A 20,341-nucleotide genomic window follows, 5' to 3' on the forward strand; every position below is an offset into this window, starting at 1 on the left:
CATGCCACTTTCCCAAGCAAATTAATATTTTATTTGTTGGCTAATATGGTGAATGAATGGAGTACTATAGATATGAATAATTTGGGTAACATGTATTACCATGCCGTGTGTCTGAATGAAGCAGCATGCTAAGAGTCGCTCATGGTATTTTAATGGACTGAATTGGATGACTTAATCAATGCAAAACACTCCAGCACATGTCCTTGTAACTTCCCCTCAAACCCATGTCAGTTACAGTGCCTTGCAAAAGTATTCATCCCCCTTCGCGTTTTTCCTATTTTGTTGCATTACAACCTGTAATTTAAATGGATTTGTATTTGGATTTCATGTACTGGATATACACAAATAGTCCAAATTGGTGAAGTGAAATGAAAGAAAATAACTTGTTTCAAAAAATAAATAAAAAATAAAAAGGGAAAAGTGGTGCGTGCATATGTATTCACCCCCTTTGCTATGAAGCCCCTAAATAAGATCTGATGCAACCAATTACCTTCAGAAGTTACATAATTAGTTAAATAAAGTCCACCTGTGTGCAATCTAAGTGTCACATGATCTTAGTAGATATACACATGTTCTGAAAGGACTCAGAGCCTGCAACACCACCAAGCAAACAGCACCACCAAGCAAACGGCACCACCAAGCAAACGGCACCACCAAGCAAACGGCACCACCAAGCAAACGGCACCACCAAGCAAACGGCACCACCAAGCAAACGGCACCACCAAGCAAACGGCACCATGAAGACCAAGGAGCTCTCCAAACAGGTCAGGGACAAAGTTGTGGAGAAGTACAGATCAGGGTTGGGTTATAAAAATAAAAAAATCAGAAACTTTGAACATCCCATGGAGCACAATTAAATCCAGCACCAAAACTCACGGACCAGGCAAGGAGGGCATTAATCAGAGAGGCAACAAAGAGACCAAAGATAACCCTGAAGGAGCTGCAAAGCTCCACAGCGGAGATTGGAGTATCTGTCCATAGGACCACTTTAAGCTGTACACTCCACAGAGCTGGGCTTTACGGAAGAGTGGCCAGAAAAAAAGCCATTGCTTAAAGAAAAAAAATAAGCTAACACGTTTGGTGTTCGCCAAAAGCATGTGGGAGACTCCCCAAACATATGGAAGAAGGGGTACTCTGGTCAGATGAGACAAAAATGTAGCTTTTTGGCCATCAAGGAAAGCGCAATGTCTGACGAAAACCCAACACTACTCATCACCCGAGGCCATCATCATGTTTTTCATCAGCAGGGACTGGGAAACTGATCAGAATTTAAGGAATGATGGATGGTGCTAAATACAGGGTAATTCTTGAGGGAAACCTGTTTCAGTCTTCCAGAGATTTGAGACTGGGACGGAGGTTCACCTTCCAGCAGGACAATGACCCTAAGCATGCTGCTAAAGCAACACTCGAGTGGTTTAAGGGTAGACATTTAAATGCCTTGGAAATGCCTAGTCAAAGCCCAGACCTCAATCCAAATTGAGAATCTGTGGTATGACTTAAAGATTGATGTACACCAGGGGAACCCATACAACTTGAAGGAGCTGGAGCAGTTTTGCCTTGAAGAATGGGCAAAAATCCCAGTGGCTAGATGTGCCAGGTTTATAGAGACAGAGGCTTGCAGCTGTAATTCCTGGGAAAGGTGGCTCTACAAAGTATTGACTTTGGGGGCGGTTAATAGTTATGCATGCTCAAGTTCTTTTTTTGTCTTATTTCTTGTTTGTTTCACAGTAAAAAAACAAAAATATTTTGCATCTTCAAAGTGGTAGGTAGGCATGTTGTGTAAATCAAATGATACTACAACCCCCCCCAAAAAATATATTTAAATTCCAGGTTGTAATGTAACAAAATAGGAAAAATGTCAAGGGGGGAATACTTTCACAAGCCACTGTATTTATTGTATCATTGACCATTATTGGAATAAGGCAAACTGAAGGAACATAGTCTTTGGGAGTCGTTTCCTTTGTTCTTCAGTGTTGGTCAGTTTGAGAGTCCGCCCAAAAACGCATTCTATTGGATCTCCCTTTGCCTCGCATGACAAGCTGGAATGGGCAGTGCCATGGGCCTGTGAGTAACAGCTGAACACTTGTAAAGAAGACTTGGGTCTGGACTGGCCACGGGGCTTGCGCTTTGAAAGTACAATACGTTTTCAAGCCACTCGGGGAGAGCAACAACGCGACACAATCAGCGCAGCCAAGGAGACCGGAGAAAAACTTTCCCCCAAATTCCCGACTCGGAGAGGGGGAGAAAAGAAGGGGAGAAGCGCCAAACAAAATAATTCTTAGCTTTCAGCAAAACAATAACTTTGGGAAAATAATTTACTTCAAATACAAATTCAATGAGATAGGCGTAACGGAACGCGTCTCCAGCAAGAATCCGCTATTTGTAATTCAACATTCTGATTCGGAATACCTAAAACCACGGATTGAGTGCCGCAGCAACACTGAATGAAACAAAGTTGCGTAAAAAAAAACAGAATGGAAACGATAATGCGAATCACGTGGGCACTTCTTCCACTTGGTAAGTGTCTATTCTTTTGTATTTTATTTATTTTGTTTCATTTGATCAAAGTTGGTTTTATTTTTGGGGACCCACAAGACCCCATCACCATCACCTTTCCTTTATTTGAGCAATTGAAGACATTCAATGAGAGAAGTTAACATACGAAAAGATCACATTTGGTATCATAATTTATCAATTCATAATAAAAGAAAAACAAATAAATAAAACAATGTTGATTATGAGAGGTTGTGTTTCTCCTCAGCAACAGGTGCGCACATCAATAGCTTACAGTTGATGATGCACTGAAATTTGTAGCCTAATCAGTAAATTTGTAAAACAAAATTGAATGGAATTCCCATCAAAAAATTTAATAGTTTTGGTTATATTCCGATTGACATAGTCTTTTTTTTCAGTCATCGGTGCTAAAAGAACATGTTGCTTGGCAGTAATCCAAAGATACAAAATATAATTCCTATTAAACCGTTATTTTATTAGCCCTCTATCCCACTAATACTAGTGAGAATCTATACCAGCTGCGCGCTTTCACAACATGCTGCTCTAATTTCGGTATCGAGGAGTGAGTGAAGCAGAGCTTGGCATCTGAGGGAGTGGCACCGGGGAGTCAGGGCCAGGGCCGCGCAGCTGAAACATCTGCCCCCTCTTCACGCCCGGGTCCTCTCCTCTCACACTGTGCTCAAGAGCGAGGGAGACAACGGGACCGCATAATGAAGTGCCACCGTGACCCGCTCGAGACGACCCTCATACCAAATGGTGAGGCGGAGTGTTATTCTTTAATTACGCGCAGATCGCACCTGCCTCTTGCCACCATAAATTCATGAAAAGTAGAGGAGGCTTTTGTTTTTTGTCTCCGAGCAAAAACAGACTGGATGTTCACTCAGCCCTTTCCCAAAACTGTCTTAGACAACATAAGGAGTTAGGCTTGACAAGCATTATTGACAGGCATATAGGCACTAAAAAAACAATGTCCTCCTTGGATACAAATCAACCTCCATTACCATTTGATAGAACACAAACCATTCATTTATGATGTATAATAAAACATTTTCACTCTGCAAACGAACCATAGTGCTTTTAAAAAGAATAGGTCAAATATCCCAGACCAGACCATATCCGTCCAGAGTCTAGCCCGCACACACCACTTCCCAGTCCCTTTCATCCTCTATTTGGGGTCATGAAGGTCATGTCGTGTGTTTTCCTAAAAGGTAAACCCAGCCAGGATCTCTGTTATGATCGGGATGCGGCTTGTCACCCACAGCCATCCTCCCTAGGCCCAGCCTATGGGAGAGCGCTAGCGGAGAACAATAGATAGGAAAACTCCTTTAACAACATCCCTGTTCGTAAGGAAGGTGTGGCACCAGATTCCCATCCTGAGAGGAGCTCCCTCCGTCTCCTCACACACACACACACAGCCTGGTTCACTCAAATGCAAGGACAGGGAGACGAGTCCTCACTCCTTCACTCCCCTGGAAATTCACCTAATAAAAGTGAGGGGAAACAGGACATTAAACAGGCTGTGCGTCTGCAATGACACACCATTGTCTCTATAGGGCACTTTTTTACCTAAGCCATAAAGGCCCTGCAAAAGTAGTGCATTGTAATGTGGCCAGGGCCCATTACAGCGTTGGTCAATAGTGCACTATAAAGCGAATAGGATGCCATTTCAGAGGCAGCCAGGGGATTTAGATCCACTATCGACATTCAGGGGATTGGGGTTTTAAACAGCAGTGTTGGGGAACAGTACAGGAGAGGGAGGCTTCCAGTTCCTCTAGGGAGTAAGTGTTGTAAAGCCTTGTGATTCATCACTGTCTGATGTGGATGATAAAGCTCCACCACACCCTCCACCTCTATCTTCACCCCAGAGCAGCCTACACTCCTACATGTCCAGGCCAGGTGGACATGAATCAGGCCAGTGGCTGGCACCATGCATCACAGACCTTCACTCAGCTCCCCTCCTCCCTTCTACCGCCTCCCTGCTTCATCTCACACATACAGGAACACACACACATGTACAAGGTCTCTCCCTCCCACCTTCACTCTCTCCTCACACTCCTTTCTCTGCCCTGGCTAGGAACTCCCTTCTACTTTACCTCTAAGAAAACAGAGAGCGGATGTTTCCTAATAAGAGCCAAGCAAACAAAACGTGTGTGTGTGTGTGTGTGTGTCAGAGTTGGGTCTTAAGTGTCGGTGACCACTATATCACTCCAATCTCCTCCATAATGTCAACTGTTCCACACTGTTGTCTACCAACATTCCTTGCCTAATGTATTTACTGGCAATAGATTAATAGCATACAGTATTCCTTGCTGCATTCCTTAGTTTAGCTCAAAGCCAGCCAACACACAGGACTAAAGACAATAGACGGGTCATTCCACAAAATGAGTTCCTTTGATATTTTAAGTAGTAAAAGCCTCTTTAAATGTAGTGCCTATTAATATAGACCACATGGAACATTCAATGAATTCGATTTTTATTATGAATAAAGACTTGCTAAAGTACCAACATTCTGCATTTTGACATGTCCCTCAGTACACCCTCTGTGACATGTCCCTCAGTACACCCTCTGTGACATGTCCCTCAGTACACCCTCTGTGACATGTCCCTCAGTACACCCTCTGTGACATGTCCCTCAGTACACCCTCTGTGACATGTCCCTCAGTACACCCTCTGTGACATGTCCCTCAGTACACCCTCTGTGACATGTCCCTCAGTACACCCTCTGTGACATGTCCCTCAGTACACCCTCTGTGACATGTCCCTCAGTACACCCTCTGTGACATGTCCCTCAGTACACCCTCTGTGACATGTCCCTCAGTACACCCTCTGTGACAAGATTTTAACCCCAACATTTCTCCAAGCTTTGTAACACTTTATTTGGATAAAGTCCTAACCCTTCCTAACCCTAACCCTTATTTTAAACTGTACCCTAACCTTAACCTTAACAAGCAGTTGCTTATCAACAGCTGGTTTATTGATAGTATTGATTGTAGAGAATCTACAGATGGGGTCACACTATTTGGATAGTCCAGATTTTCACCATTATTATAAAGCCCTAGTTATTTTGTTGCTTTGATAAAGTCATTCCTGAAGATGATTATTTCTTCATGTGATTCATTTTAAGGGGAAAAATCCTGTCCCTCATTTTAAGGTCAGCCCTGTTAGGTGAACTAAAGTCTCGTTTTAACATGGTGAAACTATTCCTTTGTAAATATTTTCTAAATATCTACTCTTCTACTCTTTTTGGCCATTTGTGGAAAACTTGGCGTGTCGAGCAGAACATGTCTACCCGGTTACCCGTAGATAGACAGGCTAGAATTGAACAACCCTGTCACAAGGGGATTTATGGCTGATTTATGACGGAATCGTCAACCCTGTTAATTTATTTGGCACTTAGTAGGCTGTTATTATAGATGTTTCTTGAAATGGGAAAAAATGTTTCTTTGTTAAGTTTCTGTTCATGACAGAACGTTAGATTAGGTGAAATCAAACTTTTCTTTTCATTCACTAAGTTACACTAACCAAAAGGGACTCATTTCATGAAACGACCCAGACCTCTACAGACTAAAGTGCTGTAGAAGCGCTGGACTTGACCATAAGTGCACACCACAGCTCAACATAGACACAAACACACCCATAAACCTGGCATCACAGCACTAGGAATGTGGTTGTGTTTGGGTGTGTGGACCCACACCGTGTGGCAGCTGATAATCTTCATCCTGTCAACTATGCTGTGTAGTCACAGACAGTTAAAATAAAAAATATTATTTACACCATCAGACAGAGACCAACGCCCTTTTTCCACCCTCACTCTCCTCTACCCACCTCCCCCAATCCTCCTCTACCCACCTCCCCCAATCCTCCTCTACCCACCTCCCCCAATCCTCCTCTACCCACCTCCCCCAATCCTCCTCTTACCTACCACCCCCAATCCTCCTCTACACACCTCCCCCAATCCTCCTCTACCCACCTCCCACAATCCTCCTCTACTCACCTCCCCCAATCCCGCTTTCTCCCTACTCTTTCTCTGCTCTCCCTTTTATTCACACAGTGTTTTTACATTCACAGCCCCTCTCCTTAATGGAGGAGCCTATTGGATAAGTACTGTGTAAAGACTGCCTCCCTCCTTCTCCTCTCTTCCCTTCATCCCCCCTTTCCAATTCTGAATTACCCCTCTCAATGGGACACCCCAAGAAGGCGGGGGACTACTGGGCTCTTAAAAAGCTTGGGCCGCAGTAGGGGGCCGTGGGTGAGGGAGTAACCCCCCCTGGCAGAGCCACACGCGGGGGAAGCCAGGCTTTTGTGTGGGCCCTCACCCACCTAACAGGGTGACTTTGTGTGTCTGGGGCTGGAGAGGGATAGCTACATTTATTTATTTAATCTCCTGCCTCTGGCAATGCATGGTGGATGTTCACGCTCAGACGCACATAAATCTGGCCTTATTATGGGATGGCCTGGCTGGCACACATACAGGGACAGAGATGAATTCACACACAGCTAGACAGGATCACATACCCATGCCAGAACACAAGTGGACCTGCAGACACACACCCTTAGGACAGCATAAAGAAAGGCTCTTTTTATTTTTAAGATGTCCACTGCTGGTGCCCAGGCTGGTCGCCATAAGCCTCTGCTCCCATCCCTCTACCAGTAGTCTGTGTGGGGCCTGGTGCCCAGGCTGGTCGCCATAAGCCTCTGCTCCCCTCCCTCTACCAGTAGCCTGTGTGGGGCCTGGGGCCCAGGCTGGTCGCCATAAGCCTCTGCTACTCTCCCTCTAACAGTAGTCTGTGTGGGGCCTGGTGCCCAGGCTGGTCGCCATAATCCTCTGCTCCCCTCCCTCTAACAGTAGTCTGTGTGGGGCCTGGTGCCCAGGCTGGTCGCCATAAGCCTCTGCTCCCCTCCCTCTAACAGTAGTCTGTGTGGGGCCTGGGGCCCAGGCTGGTCGCCATAAGCCTCTGCTACTCTCCCTCTAACAGTAGTCTGTGTGGGGCCTGGTGCCCAGGCTGGTCGCCATAATCCTCTGCTCCCCTCCCTCTAACAGTAGTCTGTGTGGGGCCTGGTGCCCAGGCTGGTCGCCATAAGCCTCTGCTCCCCTCCCTCTAACAGTAGTCTGTGTGGGGCCTGGGGCCCAGGCTGGTCGCCATAAGCCTCTGCTCCCATCCCTCTACCAGTAGTCTGTGTGGGGCCTGGTGCCCAGGCTGGTCGCCATAAGCCTCTGCTCCCCTCCCTCTACCAGTAGCCTGTGTGGGGCCTGGGGCCCAGGCTGGTCGCCATAAGCCTCTGCTACTCTCCCTCTAACAGTAGTCTGTGTGGGGCCTGGTGCCCAGGCTGGTCGCCATAATCCTCTGCTCCCCTCCCTCTAACAGTAGTCTGTGTGGGGCCTGGTGCCCAGGCTGGTCGCCATAAGCCTCTGCTCCCCTCCCTCTAACAGTAGTCTGTGTGGGGCCTGGGGCCCAGGCTGGTCGCCATAAGCCTCTGCTCCCATCCCTCTACCAGTAGTCTGTGTGGGGCCTGGTGCCCAGGCTGGTCGCCATAAGCCTCTGCTCCCCTCCCTCTACCAGTAGTCTGTGTGGGGCCTGGTGCCCAGGCTGGTCGCCATAAGCCTCTGCTCCCCTCCCTCTATACCAGTAGTCTGTGTGGGGCCTGGGGCCCAGAGGTTATTCTTACAATATGGCTGGCAGGAAGGCAGGACAATTCAACAGGTCTCCACCCTCCATGCCGATTGTCATTCTGCTTTAACTGTGTACGGATGGAGGCTCTCACACTAAACATGATTGTGCTTGACGCCCGCCGGGACCCAACAACAGGACCCCTGTGGGGAGGGCAGGGGAGAGGGAGACACCCCTCTGACCCCATTACTGACTCGTTAGTCACAGTGGGACAGGCCAAGCCATAACACTGTCACAGGCATGAGTTAGGAACACAAACACTGGGGAAGTTGAAGATCTCAACCCTATGGTATATGGCATTTAGAGGCCTTATCATCATCTTGTTGCATTTCCATCTTGAAGATCTGGAAGTAACTGACTGTATTTTCTTGGGTTTCTGTTAGTCTTGACTCAGAGCAGGGTGTGTGTAGGGTGTTTCATGCTCTCTGTGTTTAAGTCATGCACACACGTGAAGAATGTCACGCTGCTTGCTTAGCGAGAACCACTTCTTCTTGATTCGGCTCAAACCGAGGCTCATACCCATGACCTCTGCCTTGCTAGCACATGTGACCACCCTCCGCACACGTGACCACCCTCACTTACTGGTCCCCTAAGGGATTCAAACCCTTAACCCTGGCGTTTGCAACGTCATGCTCTACCAACTGAGTCACACATCCCCATGTGCCACACACACACACACACACACACACACACACACACACACACACACACACACACACACACACACACACACACACACACACACACACACAGTGAGAGTGCAAAGAAGCCCATATCTTATTGCATAACAGAGTTAACAGGAAGGACATTGGGGTCGGTTCTCACACCCTCTGACTATCGTCTGGCCCTGAGAGGGTCCGGGACACCGGGTCGCACCCCGTGGGAGAGAGACAGGCCACTGTAGAAGCAGACCCAACAGGACGTAATCGGACCCAATGACCGAGCGATCCATCTTAATAATATAGCCTGGTGGAAGAAGAGGCTAATAAGACCTGGCTGCAGGTCAGTCTGTCTTGGCCCAGTTATGCTGTGTCTGGAATGTCTCTGAGGTAAAAACAGCCCCAGCTAATAATGTCAGGTTCAGGGTTGATGCTGTCACCTGTTAAGAAACAGACACCCGGGTGACAGGCAGGGTCAAAGAGGGTCATCCCAAAATATGACACCACAGCTAGAGGAGGTAGAGGAGGGGAGATAGTGGAGCAGACAGATAGAGACACACGTCTCGCAACAACACAGAGTCTCAGAGGCAGAACACTGTGTGGAAATCACAGGAGCAGTTCACCAGTCCCAGGTCAAATACATACTGTACATGGAATATCTGCATGATCAGTACAGTCTACTCTCAAGACATTGCATAGCGTATGTCAGAAATTAACTGTATCACTCCTGACTTACACATTTCCAAAAGCTGTCTTAAAATGTAGCAAAGAAATACTGTCTGTAAAACACTTTTTTTTCATTGTCATTCAGTCCTGCTGGGATATATCCACCTGTTAGACTAAAATGTTGAAGCAGCCTCCTTTCTCGAGCTACCCTGCCTGGTCTCATAGACCAGGCGTAACATAGTAAATATACATTCGGGACACTGAAATTAGTATGATATGGTAAGTTTGGTATGGTTACATAAGACAGAAGGTTACTTAATGCAAAAATGAGCAGAGGGTGGTTGGTCGTTTTAGCACCTCCTTTCACTAGCTACCAGGGGACATTACCAATGCTGTAGCAACTTCCTTTCACTAGCTACCTGGGGACATTACCAATGCTGTAGCAACTTCCTTTCACTAGCTACCTGGGGACATTACCAATGCTGTAGCAACTTCCTTCCACTAGCTACCTGGGGACATTGCCAATGCTGTAGCAACTTCCTTTCACTAGCTACCTGGGGACATTACCAATGCTGTAGCAACTTCCTTTCACTAGCTACCTGGGGACATTACCAATGCTGTAGCAACTTCCTTTCACTAGCTACCTGGGGACATTACCAATGCTGTAGCAACTTCCTTTCACTAGCTACCGGTGGACATTACCAATGCTGTAGCAACTTCCTTCCACTAGCTACCTGGGGACATTGCCAATGCTGAAGCAACTTCCTTTCACTAGCTACCGGTGGACATTACCAATGCTGTAGCAACTTCCTTTCACTAGCTACCTGGGGACATTGCCAATGCTGAAGCAACTTCTTTTGACTAGCTACCTGGGGACATTACCAATGCTGTAGCAACTTCCTTCCACTAGCTACCTGGGGACATTACCAATGCTGTAGCAACTTCCTTTCACTAGCTACCTGGGGACATTAACAATGCTGTAGCAACTTCCTTCCACTAGCTACCTGGGGACATTACCAATGCTGTAGCAACTTCCTTTCACTAGCTACCTGGGAACATTACCAATGCTGAAGCAACATCCTTTCACTAGCTACCGGTGGACATTACCAATGCTGTAGCAACTTCCTTTCACTAGCTACCTGGGGACATTACCAATGCTGTAGCAACTTCCTTCCACTAGCTACCTGGGGACATTACCAATGCTGAAGCAACTTCCTTTCACTAGCTACCTGGGGACATTACCAATGCTGTAGCAACTTCCTTTCACTAGCTACCTGGGGACATTACCAATGCTGTAGCAACTTCCTTCCACTAGCTACCTGGGGACATTACCAATGCTGTAGCAACTTCCTTCCACTAGCTACCTGGGGACATTACCAATGCTGTAGCAACTTCCTTTCACTAGCTACCTGGAGACATTACCAATGCTGTAGCAACTTCCTTCCACTAGCTACCTGGGGACATTACCAATGCTGTAGCAACTTCCTTTCACTAGCTACCTGGGGACATTACCAATGCTGTAGCAACTTCCTTTCACTAGCTACCTGGGGACATTACCAATGCTGTAGCAACTTCCTTTCACTAGCTACCAGGGGACATTACCAATGCTGTAGCAACTTCCTTTCACTAGCTACCAGGGGACATTACCAATGCTGAAGCAACTTCCTTTCACTAGCTACCAGGGGACATTACCAATGCTGAAGCAGCCCCCTTTACTAGCTGCCAGGGGACATTAGCAGGAGTGTAAACAAACAGGCTGGGCCCGGGGGGAGGATTCAGAGTTTCCCCCTCCTATAGAGCTGTCTGTGTCTCTGGGTTCTCTCCTCATAGTGACTACTAAGCTGCTCAATGGAGCCTGATAACAATTGGCGTGTCTGCAGTTTGGGATAGCAGCCACAGTTTAGGCTGCCTGTCAAAGAGAAGAGATGGAGACAACAATGTTTTACCTCTCCCTTCTTCCACCACCCCTCTAAAACAAACACTGATAAGAGGCTGTTTTAGACAATGTCCTCGTTGCCCCCGACAACCACTATTAATCCCCACGTCTGGATTTACATCTTTACATCCTGGCTGAGCATCTTTTTAACGGGCTGGTCAACAGGAGGGGCTCTACTCCATAACATACATACAATACAATGACTATTAGAGTGTGAAAATATGTATTGATATGGAATGTTGGAACGTTGTAAGGGTGATTCAAGTAGTATAGAAACCTTATGAGGTTGGATTGAATAGAGTCGACTAGAGCCCCCAAATCTCTTTATTCTACAGTGCACATGTGGAGTGGGAGGTGAGAGTGAGAGTGTATGGTTTATGTGTGTGTGTGTATGTACAGTATGTCCACTACCTGTATTGTAGGCCTGTGTGTGTGGATGTAACCTTGGCAGGAATATCCAATTACTGAGCAGTGTTTGAAAAACAATGTTGTCATATGTGTATAGATTTTGGGCTGCACAATATCTGCAAAAAAAAAACAAACATGAATTGTGATTTTTTTTAAACCAAATATGTGATTTGACTTGCAATATACAAGTAACTGCCAAAACAAAGGAAATAACAAAATAACATGTCTTAATAGGGTGTTGGGCCACCACCAGCCAGAACAGCTTCAATGTGCCTTGGTATATATTCTACAAGTGTCTGGAACTTCACTGGAGGGAACACCATTCTTCCACAAGAAATGTCAAAATTTGGTGTTTTGTTGGTGGTGGAAAACACTCTCAGGAACAACTCCAGAATCTCCCATAACTGTTTAATTGGGTTGAGATCTGGTGATTGAGACACACACACCCTGTAAACCCCCTAAGCTCCTTTGAGACCCCTCTTTCAACATCACAGATCTTTTCTTTTAACCATGGTAGCCAAAATAATGGGCAACTGGCCATTTTTATACATCAGCCCAAAGACTGTCTATTATATTGAGAAAATATTAGAGTGACCGCTCTAACAATGGAAATACATGTTCCCAAAGATAAAAGGCAGGCAGGAGGAAATGAGATCAGGTGGGACCATTCCAGCTAATGAGCGGGCAGATACACGTGTGAAAAACAGACCATAGAGATATATAGAGGACTAATCTTTGTATCTGTGCAATTATAGTCTGTGACAGCCTCAATGGCGCTGCCCATGCTATCTCCATTTTAAAGTAGTCAACGTCTTCATTGGCTGATTCCTCCCAACTCATAGGAATCCCCATTCAGTTGACTACTTTAAAAGGGTGGAAGCGTTCAATGGCAATGTCCATGCTAAAAACAGGTTATATCCATGAGGAGTCCTCCGTTTACAGTGCATTTGGAAAGTGTTCAGATCCCATGACTTTTTCCACATTTATTTACATTACAGCCTTATTCTAAAAAATTGATTAAATCGTTTTTCCCTTCATCAATACACACACAATATCCCACAATGACGAAGCAATTTTTTTTGCAAAAATAATAAATGGGAATAATGCATTTACATAAGTATTCAGACCCTTTACTCAGTACTTTGTTGAAGCATATTTGGCAGTGATTACAGCCTTGAGTCTTATTGGGTATGATGCTACAAGGTTGGCACACCTGTATTTATGGAGTTTCTACCATTTTTCTCTGCAGATCCTCTCAAGCTCTGTCAGGTTGGATGGGGAGCATCGTTGCACAGCTATTTTCAGGTCTCTCCTGAGATGTTCGATCTGGTTCAAGTCCGGGCTCTGGCTGGGCCACTCAATGACATTCAGGGACTTGTCCCGAAGCCACTCCTGTGTCGTCTTGGCTGCGTGCTTAGGGTTGTTGTCCTGTTGGAAGGTGAACCTTCACCCCAGTTTGAAGTCCTGAGCACTCTGGAGCAGGTTTTCATCAAAGATCTCTCTGTACTTTGCTCAATTAATCTTTCCCTCGATCCTGACTAGTCTCCCAGTCCCTGCCGCCGATAAACATCCCCACAGCATGACGCTGCCACCACCATGCTTCACCGTAGAGATGGTGCCAGGTTTCCTCCAGAAATGACGCTTGGCATTCAGGCCAAAGAGTTCAATCATGGTTTCATCAGACCAGAGAATCTCGTTTCTCATGGTCCGAGATACCTTTAGGTGCCTTTTGGCAAACTCCAAGAGGGCTGTCATGTGCCTTTTACTGAGGAGTGGCTTCCGTCTGGCCACTCTACCATAAAGGCCTGATTGGTGGAGTGCTGCGGAGATGGTTGTCCTTCTGGAAGGTTCTCCCATCTCCACAGAGGAATTCTGGAGTTCTATCAGTTACCAATGCCTTTCTCCCCGGATTGTTCAGTTTGGCCAGGCGGCTAGCTCTAGTAGGAGTCTTGGTGGTTCCAAACTTCTTCTATTTAAGAATGATGGAGGTCACTATGTTCTTGTAGACCTTCAATGTTGCAGAAATGTTTTGGTACCCTTCCCCAGATCTGTGCCTCGACATAATCCGGTCTCAGAACTCTACAGACAATTCCTTTGACCTCATGGCTTGGTTTTTGCTCTGACATGCACTGTCAAATGTGGGACCTTATATAGAAAGGTGTGTGCCTTTCCAAATCATGTCCAATCAATTGAGTTTACCACAGGTGGACTCCAATCAAGTTGTAGAAACATCTTAAGGAGGATCAATGGAAAAAGGATGCACCTGAGTTCAATTTCGATTCTTATAGCAAAGGGCCTGAATACTTATGTTTTGAATTTGTAATTTGCAAAAATGTCTAAAAACCAGTTCTCTGTCATTATGGGGTATTGTGTGTAGATTGATGAGGGGAAACATATGATACATTTTAGAATAAGGGTCTAACATAACAAAAGTCTGAATACTTTTCCGAATGCACTGTATCTCTATGACAACAGGCACAACTCAGATAAAAAACATTTTGTAAGTTGCCAAAATGCCACATTTATCAGTGCATTCGTAACAACCTAACCATTACGAAACTTCTATTACATCAAATAACCCTCACGTATCACATTGCAATTACATTTTTTGTTGATCAAATTCAACACACTCATTGACCTCCATACAACAATTACTCACTTCGTGGGCTTATTTTCGTGGACAGATTTTGGGTGGAGTAAAATCTCTCGCTTCACCTCTTCCTCTCTGATGACCCTAAGCATGATGGGATGTTAATAGCTTCATTAACTCAGGAACCACACCTGTGTGGAAGCACCTGCATTACATATACTTTGTATCGGTCATTTACTCAAGTGTTTCCTTCGTTTTGGCAGTTACCTGTAGATGAAAACACTTGGGTGAACTGTTGGAATCCTAGAAACAGAATGATTTATATTAAAAAGCAAAAAAGTGTCATCGTTGTCTGGAACAATCTGTTGACTGCATTTGACCTAACAGAACAGCATGCAAACTTATAGTGAATCTAAAGAGGAGCAGCTGCGCTGCTTGATGGGGCTGGGCTTGAGCGTGTGTGACGCAGCCACAAGTAAACTATAAAAAGAGACGCTACACATGGCTGAGAGGAGTTTCAAAATATTGCATGCGATATGAATCTTCTTGCGACATGAATATTGCACGACAATATTGCGATTTTGATGTGAATTAGATGAATTATGCAGCCCTATATGAATTGACAGCCTATGTAGCCTTTGAAATGTATGTTATTTATAGTGCAGTGTGTTAGTAATGTAGGTATACGGCCTGATATATGAACATGTGAGATAAGAGAGGTATGAGTGTTTTTAGTGTGTGACTGCACCCACGTATGTGCGGGACTGAGTATGAGGAAGCAAGTAGTAGTCCTAATGCTATGGCGGTACGTGTGTGTGGGTTGAGGGAGGGGATCCCATAGAAGCCATTGTTCTAAATCCCTAGGGTCCCAGCCTGAGAACGTGGTCCAGGATTGTTCACGGTGCGCTGGGGCAAGCCCATAGGTTGGGTTTGGAGCATCCTGTCTTGTTTACTATGAATAGAGAAACAGAGAGAGAATGAAATTAAACAGAGATGGCATTATTTCCATGTAAATTTAGCCAAGTAGATTACATTTAGTTAGGCCTATGTAATATTTGCTTCAGATTAAACAGTTAACACTGTTTTGTGTTTGTTCACTCCAGGTCTTCTACTTCACTGTACTGATGCTAATCCAAAGCAACAACCCTCATCCTCTTCATATACAGCCTCTATCACCGCCACAATTACAGCTGGCGTCACAGCCACCCCGTCACCGATATCAACTCAGGTGACTAGTGTAGCCTCTAACACAGCCACCCCGTCACCGATATCAACTCAGGTGACTAGTGTAGCCTCTAACACAGCCACCCCGTCACCGATATCAACTCAGGTGACTAGTGTAGCCTCTAACACAGCCACCCCGTCACCGATATCAACTCAGGTGACTAGTGTAGCCTCTAACACAGCCACCCCGTCACCGATATCAACTCAGGTGACTAGTGTAGCCTCTAACACAGCCACCCCGTCACCGATATCAACTCAGGTGACTAGTGTAGCCTCTAACACAGCCACCCCGTCACCGATATCAACTCAGGTGACTAGTGTAGCCTCTAACACAGCCACGCCGTCACCGATATCAACTCAGGTGACTAGTGTAGCCTCTAACACAGCCACCCCGTCACCGATATCAACTCAGGTGACTAGTGTAGCCTCTAACACAGCCACAATCACGACAGCCAGAGTCACACCCAGGACCAGCATTGTTACTGCCGTGGGTACTGCTGGAACGGGGGCCTCTGGGTCCTCAGGAACCCTCACTCAGACCACCCCGGACACTACAGGTGAGGGTCTATCTCCCAATACCATTTCACCTCAAAACACCTATCACTCACCCAGCACAGAGTTTGGCTGTAGTCTCAAAGGAATTAAAACCCTAAAAGCTGAACAGTTCTTATCCCATGCGGTCATGTGTGATTACACCATGGAAGTGAGAGAACATTCAACAGACAAAATTGTCCATTCTCTTATTTATGCTTCTAGAAGAAGTCACAGAGGTTTCAACTACAACATCGGATGGCCCAACCCCATGGTCAGCATCGTCCTTTCCTTCCCATCCCCCTCCACATCCAGCCGTGTGGGTTCAGGCAGCAGTCTTGCTACCACCACGACCAGCACACAGGGAAGGATGGTGTCTACAACCACGGCTGAGACTACAACTCCTCCCAAGACCTTTACGGTATGACAGAAAGAGTTTAACATAAGACTTGTCAGTCTGATTCAAGAAAAATCTTCTGAATCATTACGCACACAAATATGACCTGAACTATGTCTTTTTTTCCTGATTTTTACAGTTTGTCAAGTCCCAAAATGGAGAGGTAAGGGTTTCTCCTTTCTACTGTCATCCTAGATTTGCTCACGAGTTTAGGTCTGCGTTTACATTCGGTTTCAAATGACAAATGTAATGACAAATCCTCAGTTGCAGTTGGAACCATCTTTACAGAGTGGTCCTCAAAGACCAGGATGGTGAAAGCCTGCTCTGACCTCTACCCTTCCCCTGGTCCTATAGATGGGTTAGCTGACAACGTCATGAAAACAATGTGCACGCTGAGGCAGAATTCTGTGTGTTGTTGTGGTTCTGGATGGCCAGTTGGTTAGCAACAATGACAAGCTGCCATGTGGGGAATCGTAGGTGGTGCGTTTCAGCTATTTTTATCTTGTCATTGATACCATGTCTTGAGGTATTTTGACTGATATAATTTCTATGCTAATATAAAAATCTACCAGCTAGCTAACCAACAACTGTAACAATGTATTTGAAAGACAACAAGTGCTCATTGTGCAAATGTATTTAGGTTTTCAATAAACATTTGGAGACCGAGTTAACATGTTGACAATCTTAAGTAAACCATCTGTTTTGCCCCAGCTTCTGTTTTGTTGCTGAACAACCAACCCGTCTATTCTCAACACAGAGCGACACTCGTTTCCAAAGCCAGGACAGGAAGTAGTGGAAGTAGAGCATCATATTATTAAAAAGGATTCTGCAGGCATTGGGTGGAAAAAGTGTCTTAGTGGGAAACCTTCCTGCCTTTCGCTGGTTTCCGTTTTTCCCACACCTCTCTCACGTTCTTCCTCGCTGTCTATGAACAGCTGCTCTGCTTCAGAAAGGCCAAGAATAACTGACACCTCATTGTGCGGGAAATGCTGACGTCCCACCTTTGACCTTTCCCTCGACTCACCAAAACCAGCATTGTAGCAATGGTTGTAATGATATCATGGTGAAATGACATCAGCTCAGCAATTGCCACTCTTTAGATAGATTCACTAAACAAGGCATGTTGATTGTTTTTTGTCCTGTTCATAAACTATGGAAACATTTGATGCAACTTAGAGCCTTACAAATGTGTTTTCTTCTCTCGTCAGAATTACGAGAGGAAGGACCTGGAGGAGCTGTGTCGACAGCTGATGTCTCAGATGCACGACGCTAACTGTACTCTGACTGTGAGAGAGAACAACGGACACACTACCTTTGACAGCGTGGTAATGACCGGTAAAGGTAAGTAAAACTACCCAGTCCCCACGATTCAGACGCTTCCAAAGCAATTAAATAGAGCACAACTAACACACCCCATTTCCTAATGCTAGTCTTGGTTGTATGAATTGTGTTTAAATGCATACTATTTGAGAGGGTTTGAGCCAATTGCTGTCAAGGTCAAGTACCAGAAATGAACATTTGTAAATGAAAGTTTCCTTTGATTTTTTTTAGTGGACAATTCTGTCGTGCAGCAATACTACGAGGAAATCACCAGAGTAAGTCTAATTAAACATTGTGAACTACATATTTGTAGTTCACAATGCATGTCATCATAAACTGGCTACTAGAGAACATGTAAAGGTTGTATTTGGAGGGAGGCGTGCCAGAGTGGGTCCTTATTTACTTTTTCATCTATTCTGTCAGAAACCAAGCGACAACATGACCCTGATTGCCATCTTGGCATCCTGCGGAGCTCTGCTGGCCATGATTGTAGGCTTCGCCATCTACGCCTCATACCACCGCAAGTCCTACCGGAAGAACCTCCAAGTAAACAATTTGAAAATCAAACTACTCTACAATCAATGTCTGTCCGTGATATGTCCACATTCTTCCTAAAATACTTACTAATAATAGTTGAGCTATGCTTTCAGAGGGTCCTCACCCGAAATCTCCCCTTATCTTCTCTCAACAGCAACACCTGACGGAGGAGCTGCAGACAGTGGAGGACGGTTACCATGACAACCCCACATTGGAGGTGATGGAGGTGCAGCCGGAGATGCAGGAGAAGAAGGTGGCTCTGTACGGAGAGTTCAACGACAGCTGGATTGTCCCCATCGACAGCCTGCTCAAAGAGGACATGCCAGATGAGGAGGATACTCACTTGTAGAGGAGTGGAACAGACAGGGGTGCTACTATAATCCCTCGACCAACTGACTCTCCCTTCCCTGCACCGTTACAAGGGCCATGTTTAGTAGAGGGTTCTAGCTCCCAACGTTGCAGGTAGAAATGTATTATATATAGAATATATACACAACTTTAAATAATGGTATTTGAGAATTGCACAATGCATTTCTATCCGCAACACTTTTAATGTTCCTCCCCACTGAACCAGACCCAAGGCAACGACAGACACCACCTGACAAATCTGGAGAAAATAAACACCCAGATGACAGGTTCTGGAAACCCATCCGGCCTAAAACGGGTGTCTGAGTCCCATCGCTGTGGCCATGGAAAAGTAACAGGCCATTTAGTGGATACTACACCAAGCAACATTGTGTCTAGTTTTAGGAGATATTCAATATTTGGGAAATGTAACTCTCAAACATACACAATCCCATTTTAAGAGGCATTGAGCGTTTAAGGTACTTGATGTACCGCTTCACAGTTATTGATTTAAATTGGGAAAACCAAAATCAGGGTGGAGTTTATGAAGTGGTCTAAACTAAAATCTGCATGTTTTTATGCTGTAATCAACATAATCCCCGAAAGTGCATTGAATTGTACACTTGAGCACCTGTACATATTATTTTCTTATATTTTCAGAGAAAATGGAAGCTGAAACTTTGTAAACTGTAACACTGCCTTTATGGTTAAATCTCAATAGTATTGATTTAGAGAAAATGACCTCAGGATAAAGTGAAATAATCATCCTGGTGAATGAATTAAACTACTAGTGAATCTCAGCTCTGACGACCTGGCATTGGCTGCTGTATAGAAGCCATTTACTGGTTCTACTGAGCACAGTGAACCACACTAATGAAACAACGGGCTCCATGGAGACGCTGCTGGGACGGGAGCGTCTACAGATATGAAGGGGGAAAAAAAACACTGTAAATAGTCGTTTGAAAATTCTAAAGAACTTGACCTAGGACCAGTTTCCTGGACATAGATAAAGCCAACCCTTGGACTTAAGAGCCCTTTCAACTATGCTTTTTAGTCTAGGACTGTGGTTGCTCTGTATCAGGGAAGCTGGCCCCTAAAGATACATATTTTCTTGTTTGCTGATGTTGAAGGTTACATAGGCACATTTTATTTGTTGTTTGTTACATTTCTATTCAGTTGATTTGACAAAAAAGGGTATTTAAATATCCATGTGATTATCTGGCAAAATGTATTCCAATTCATGTATAATTCACATGGACACAATAATCCCCAATTATATTTAAGCTGTAAAAAAACACCAAACAATCCACCACTTATTCTTGTGTCGTTTGTCATTAGTTCTGTACAGTCGCTCACTCGTATTTTATTTCTTTTACACGAAAATATTTAGCAGTTGTATGTATTTATGGTTTGTTTGCTGATGAAGCCAAACAACAGGGGGTCTGACACACTGGAAGCTGTGCCTCGTCTATCATGACCAGGGCAGCCATGTTTTCTTATACCAATAAAGATTTGCCAATAAAACACACTTCTTTCAAACAGGTG

The 20,341-nt window shown here is 45.1% G+C and overlaps 1 protein-coding gene across 2 annotated transcripts; it reads left to right on the top strand.

Annotated features, from left to right (window-relative positions):
• Window positions 1-2,056: 2,056 nt before the first annotated feature.
• Window positions 2,057-20,335, top strand: LOC118366293 (podocalyxin-like). Of its 2 annotated transcripts, none has more exons than XM_035748851.2 (8): window positions 2,057-2,517; window positions 15,546-16,223; window positions 16,426-16,618; window positions 16,734-16,757; window positions 17,803-17,935; window positions 18,146-18,189; window positions 18,338-18,460; window positions 18,606-20,335. In XM_035748851.2, the coding sequence occupies exons 3-8, from the start codon at window positions 16,469-16,471 to the stop codon at window positions 18,798-18,800; spliced, it is 669 nt and encodes a 222-aa protein (XP_035604744.2). In that variant the 5' UTR covers window positions 2,057-2,517; window positions 15,546-16,223; window positions 16,426-16,468; the 3' UTR covers window positions 18,801-20,335. The 2 variants fall into 2 exon arrangements, with proteins under 2 accessions (XP_035604744.2, XP_035604742.2); XM_035748849.2 differs by having other exon boundaries at window positions 2,059-2,517; window positions 16,423-16,618.
• The last annotated feature ends 6 nt before the right edge of the window (window positions 20,336-20,341 follow it).

Source organism: Oncorhynchus keta, chromosome 33, assembly GCF_023373465.1.
Source record: "Oncorhynchus keta strain PuntledgeMale-10-30-2019 chromosome 33, Oket_V2, whole genome shotgun sequence".
Lineage (NCBI taxonomy): Eukaryota > Metazoa > Chordata > Actinopteri > Salmoniformes > Salmonidae > Oncorhynchus > Oncorhynchus keta.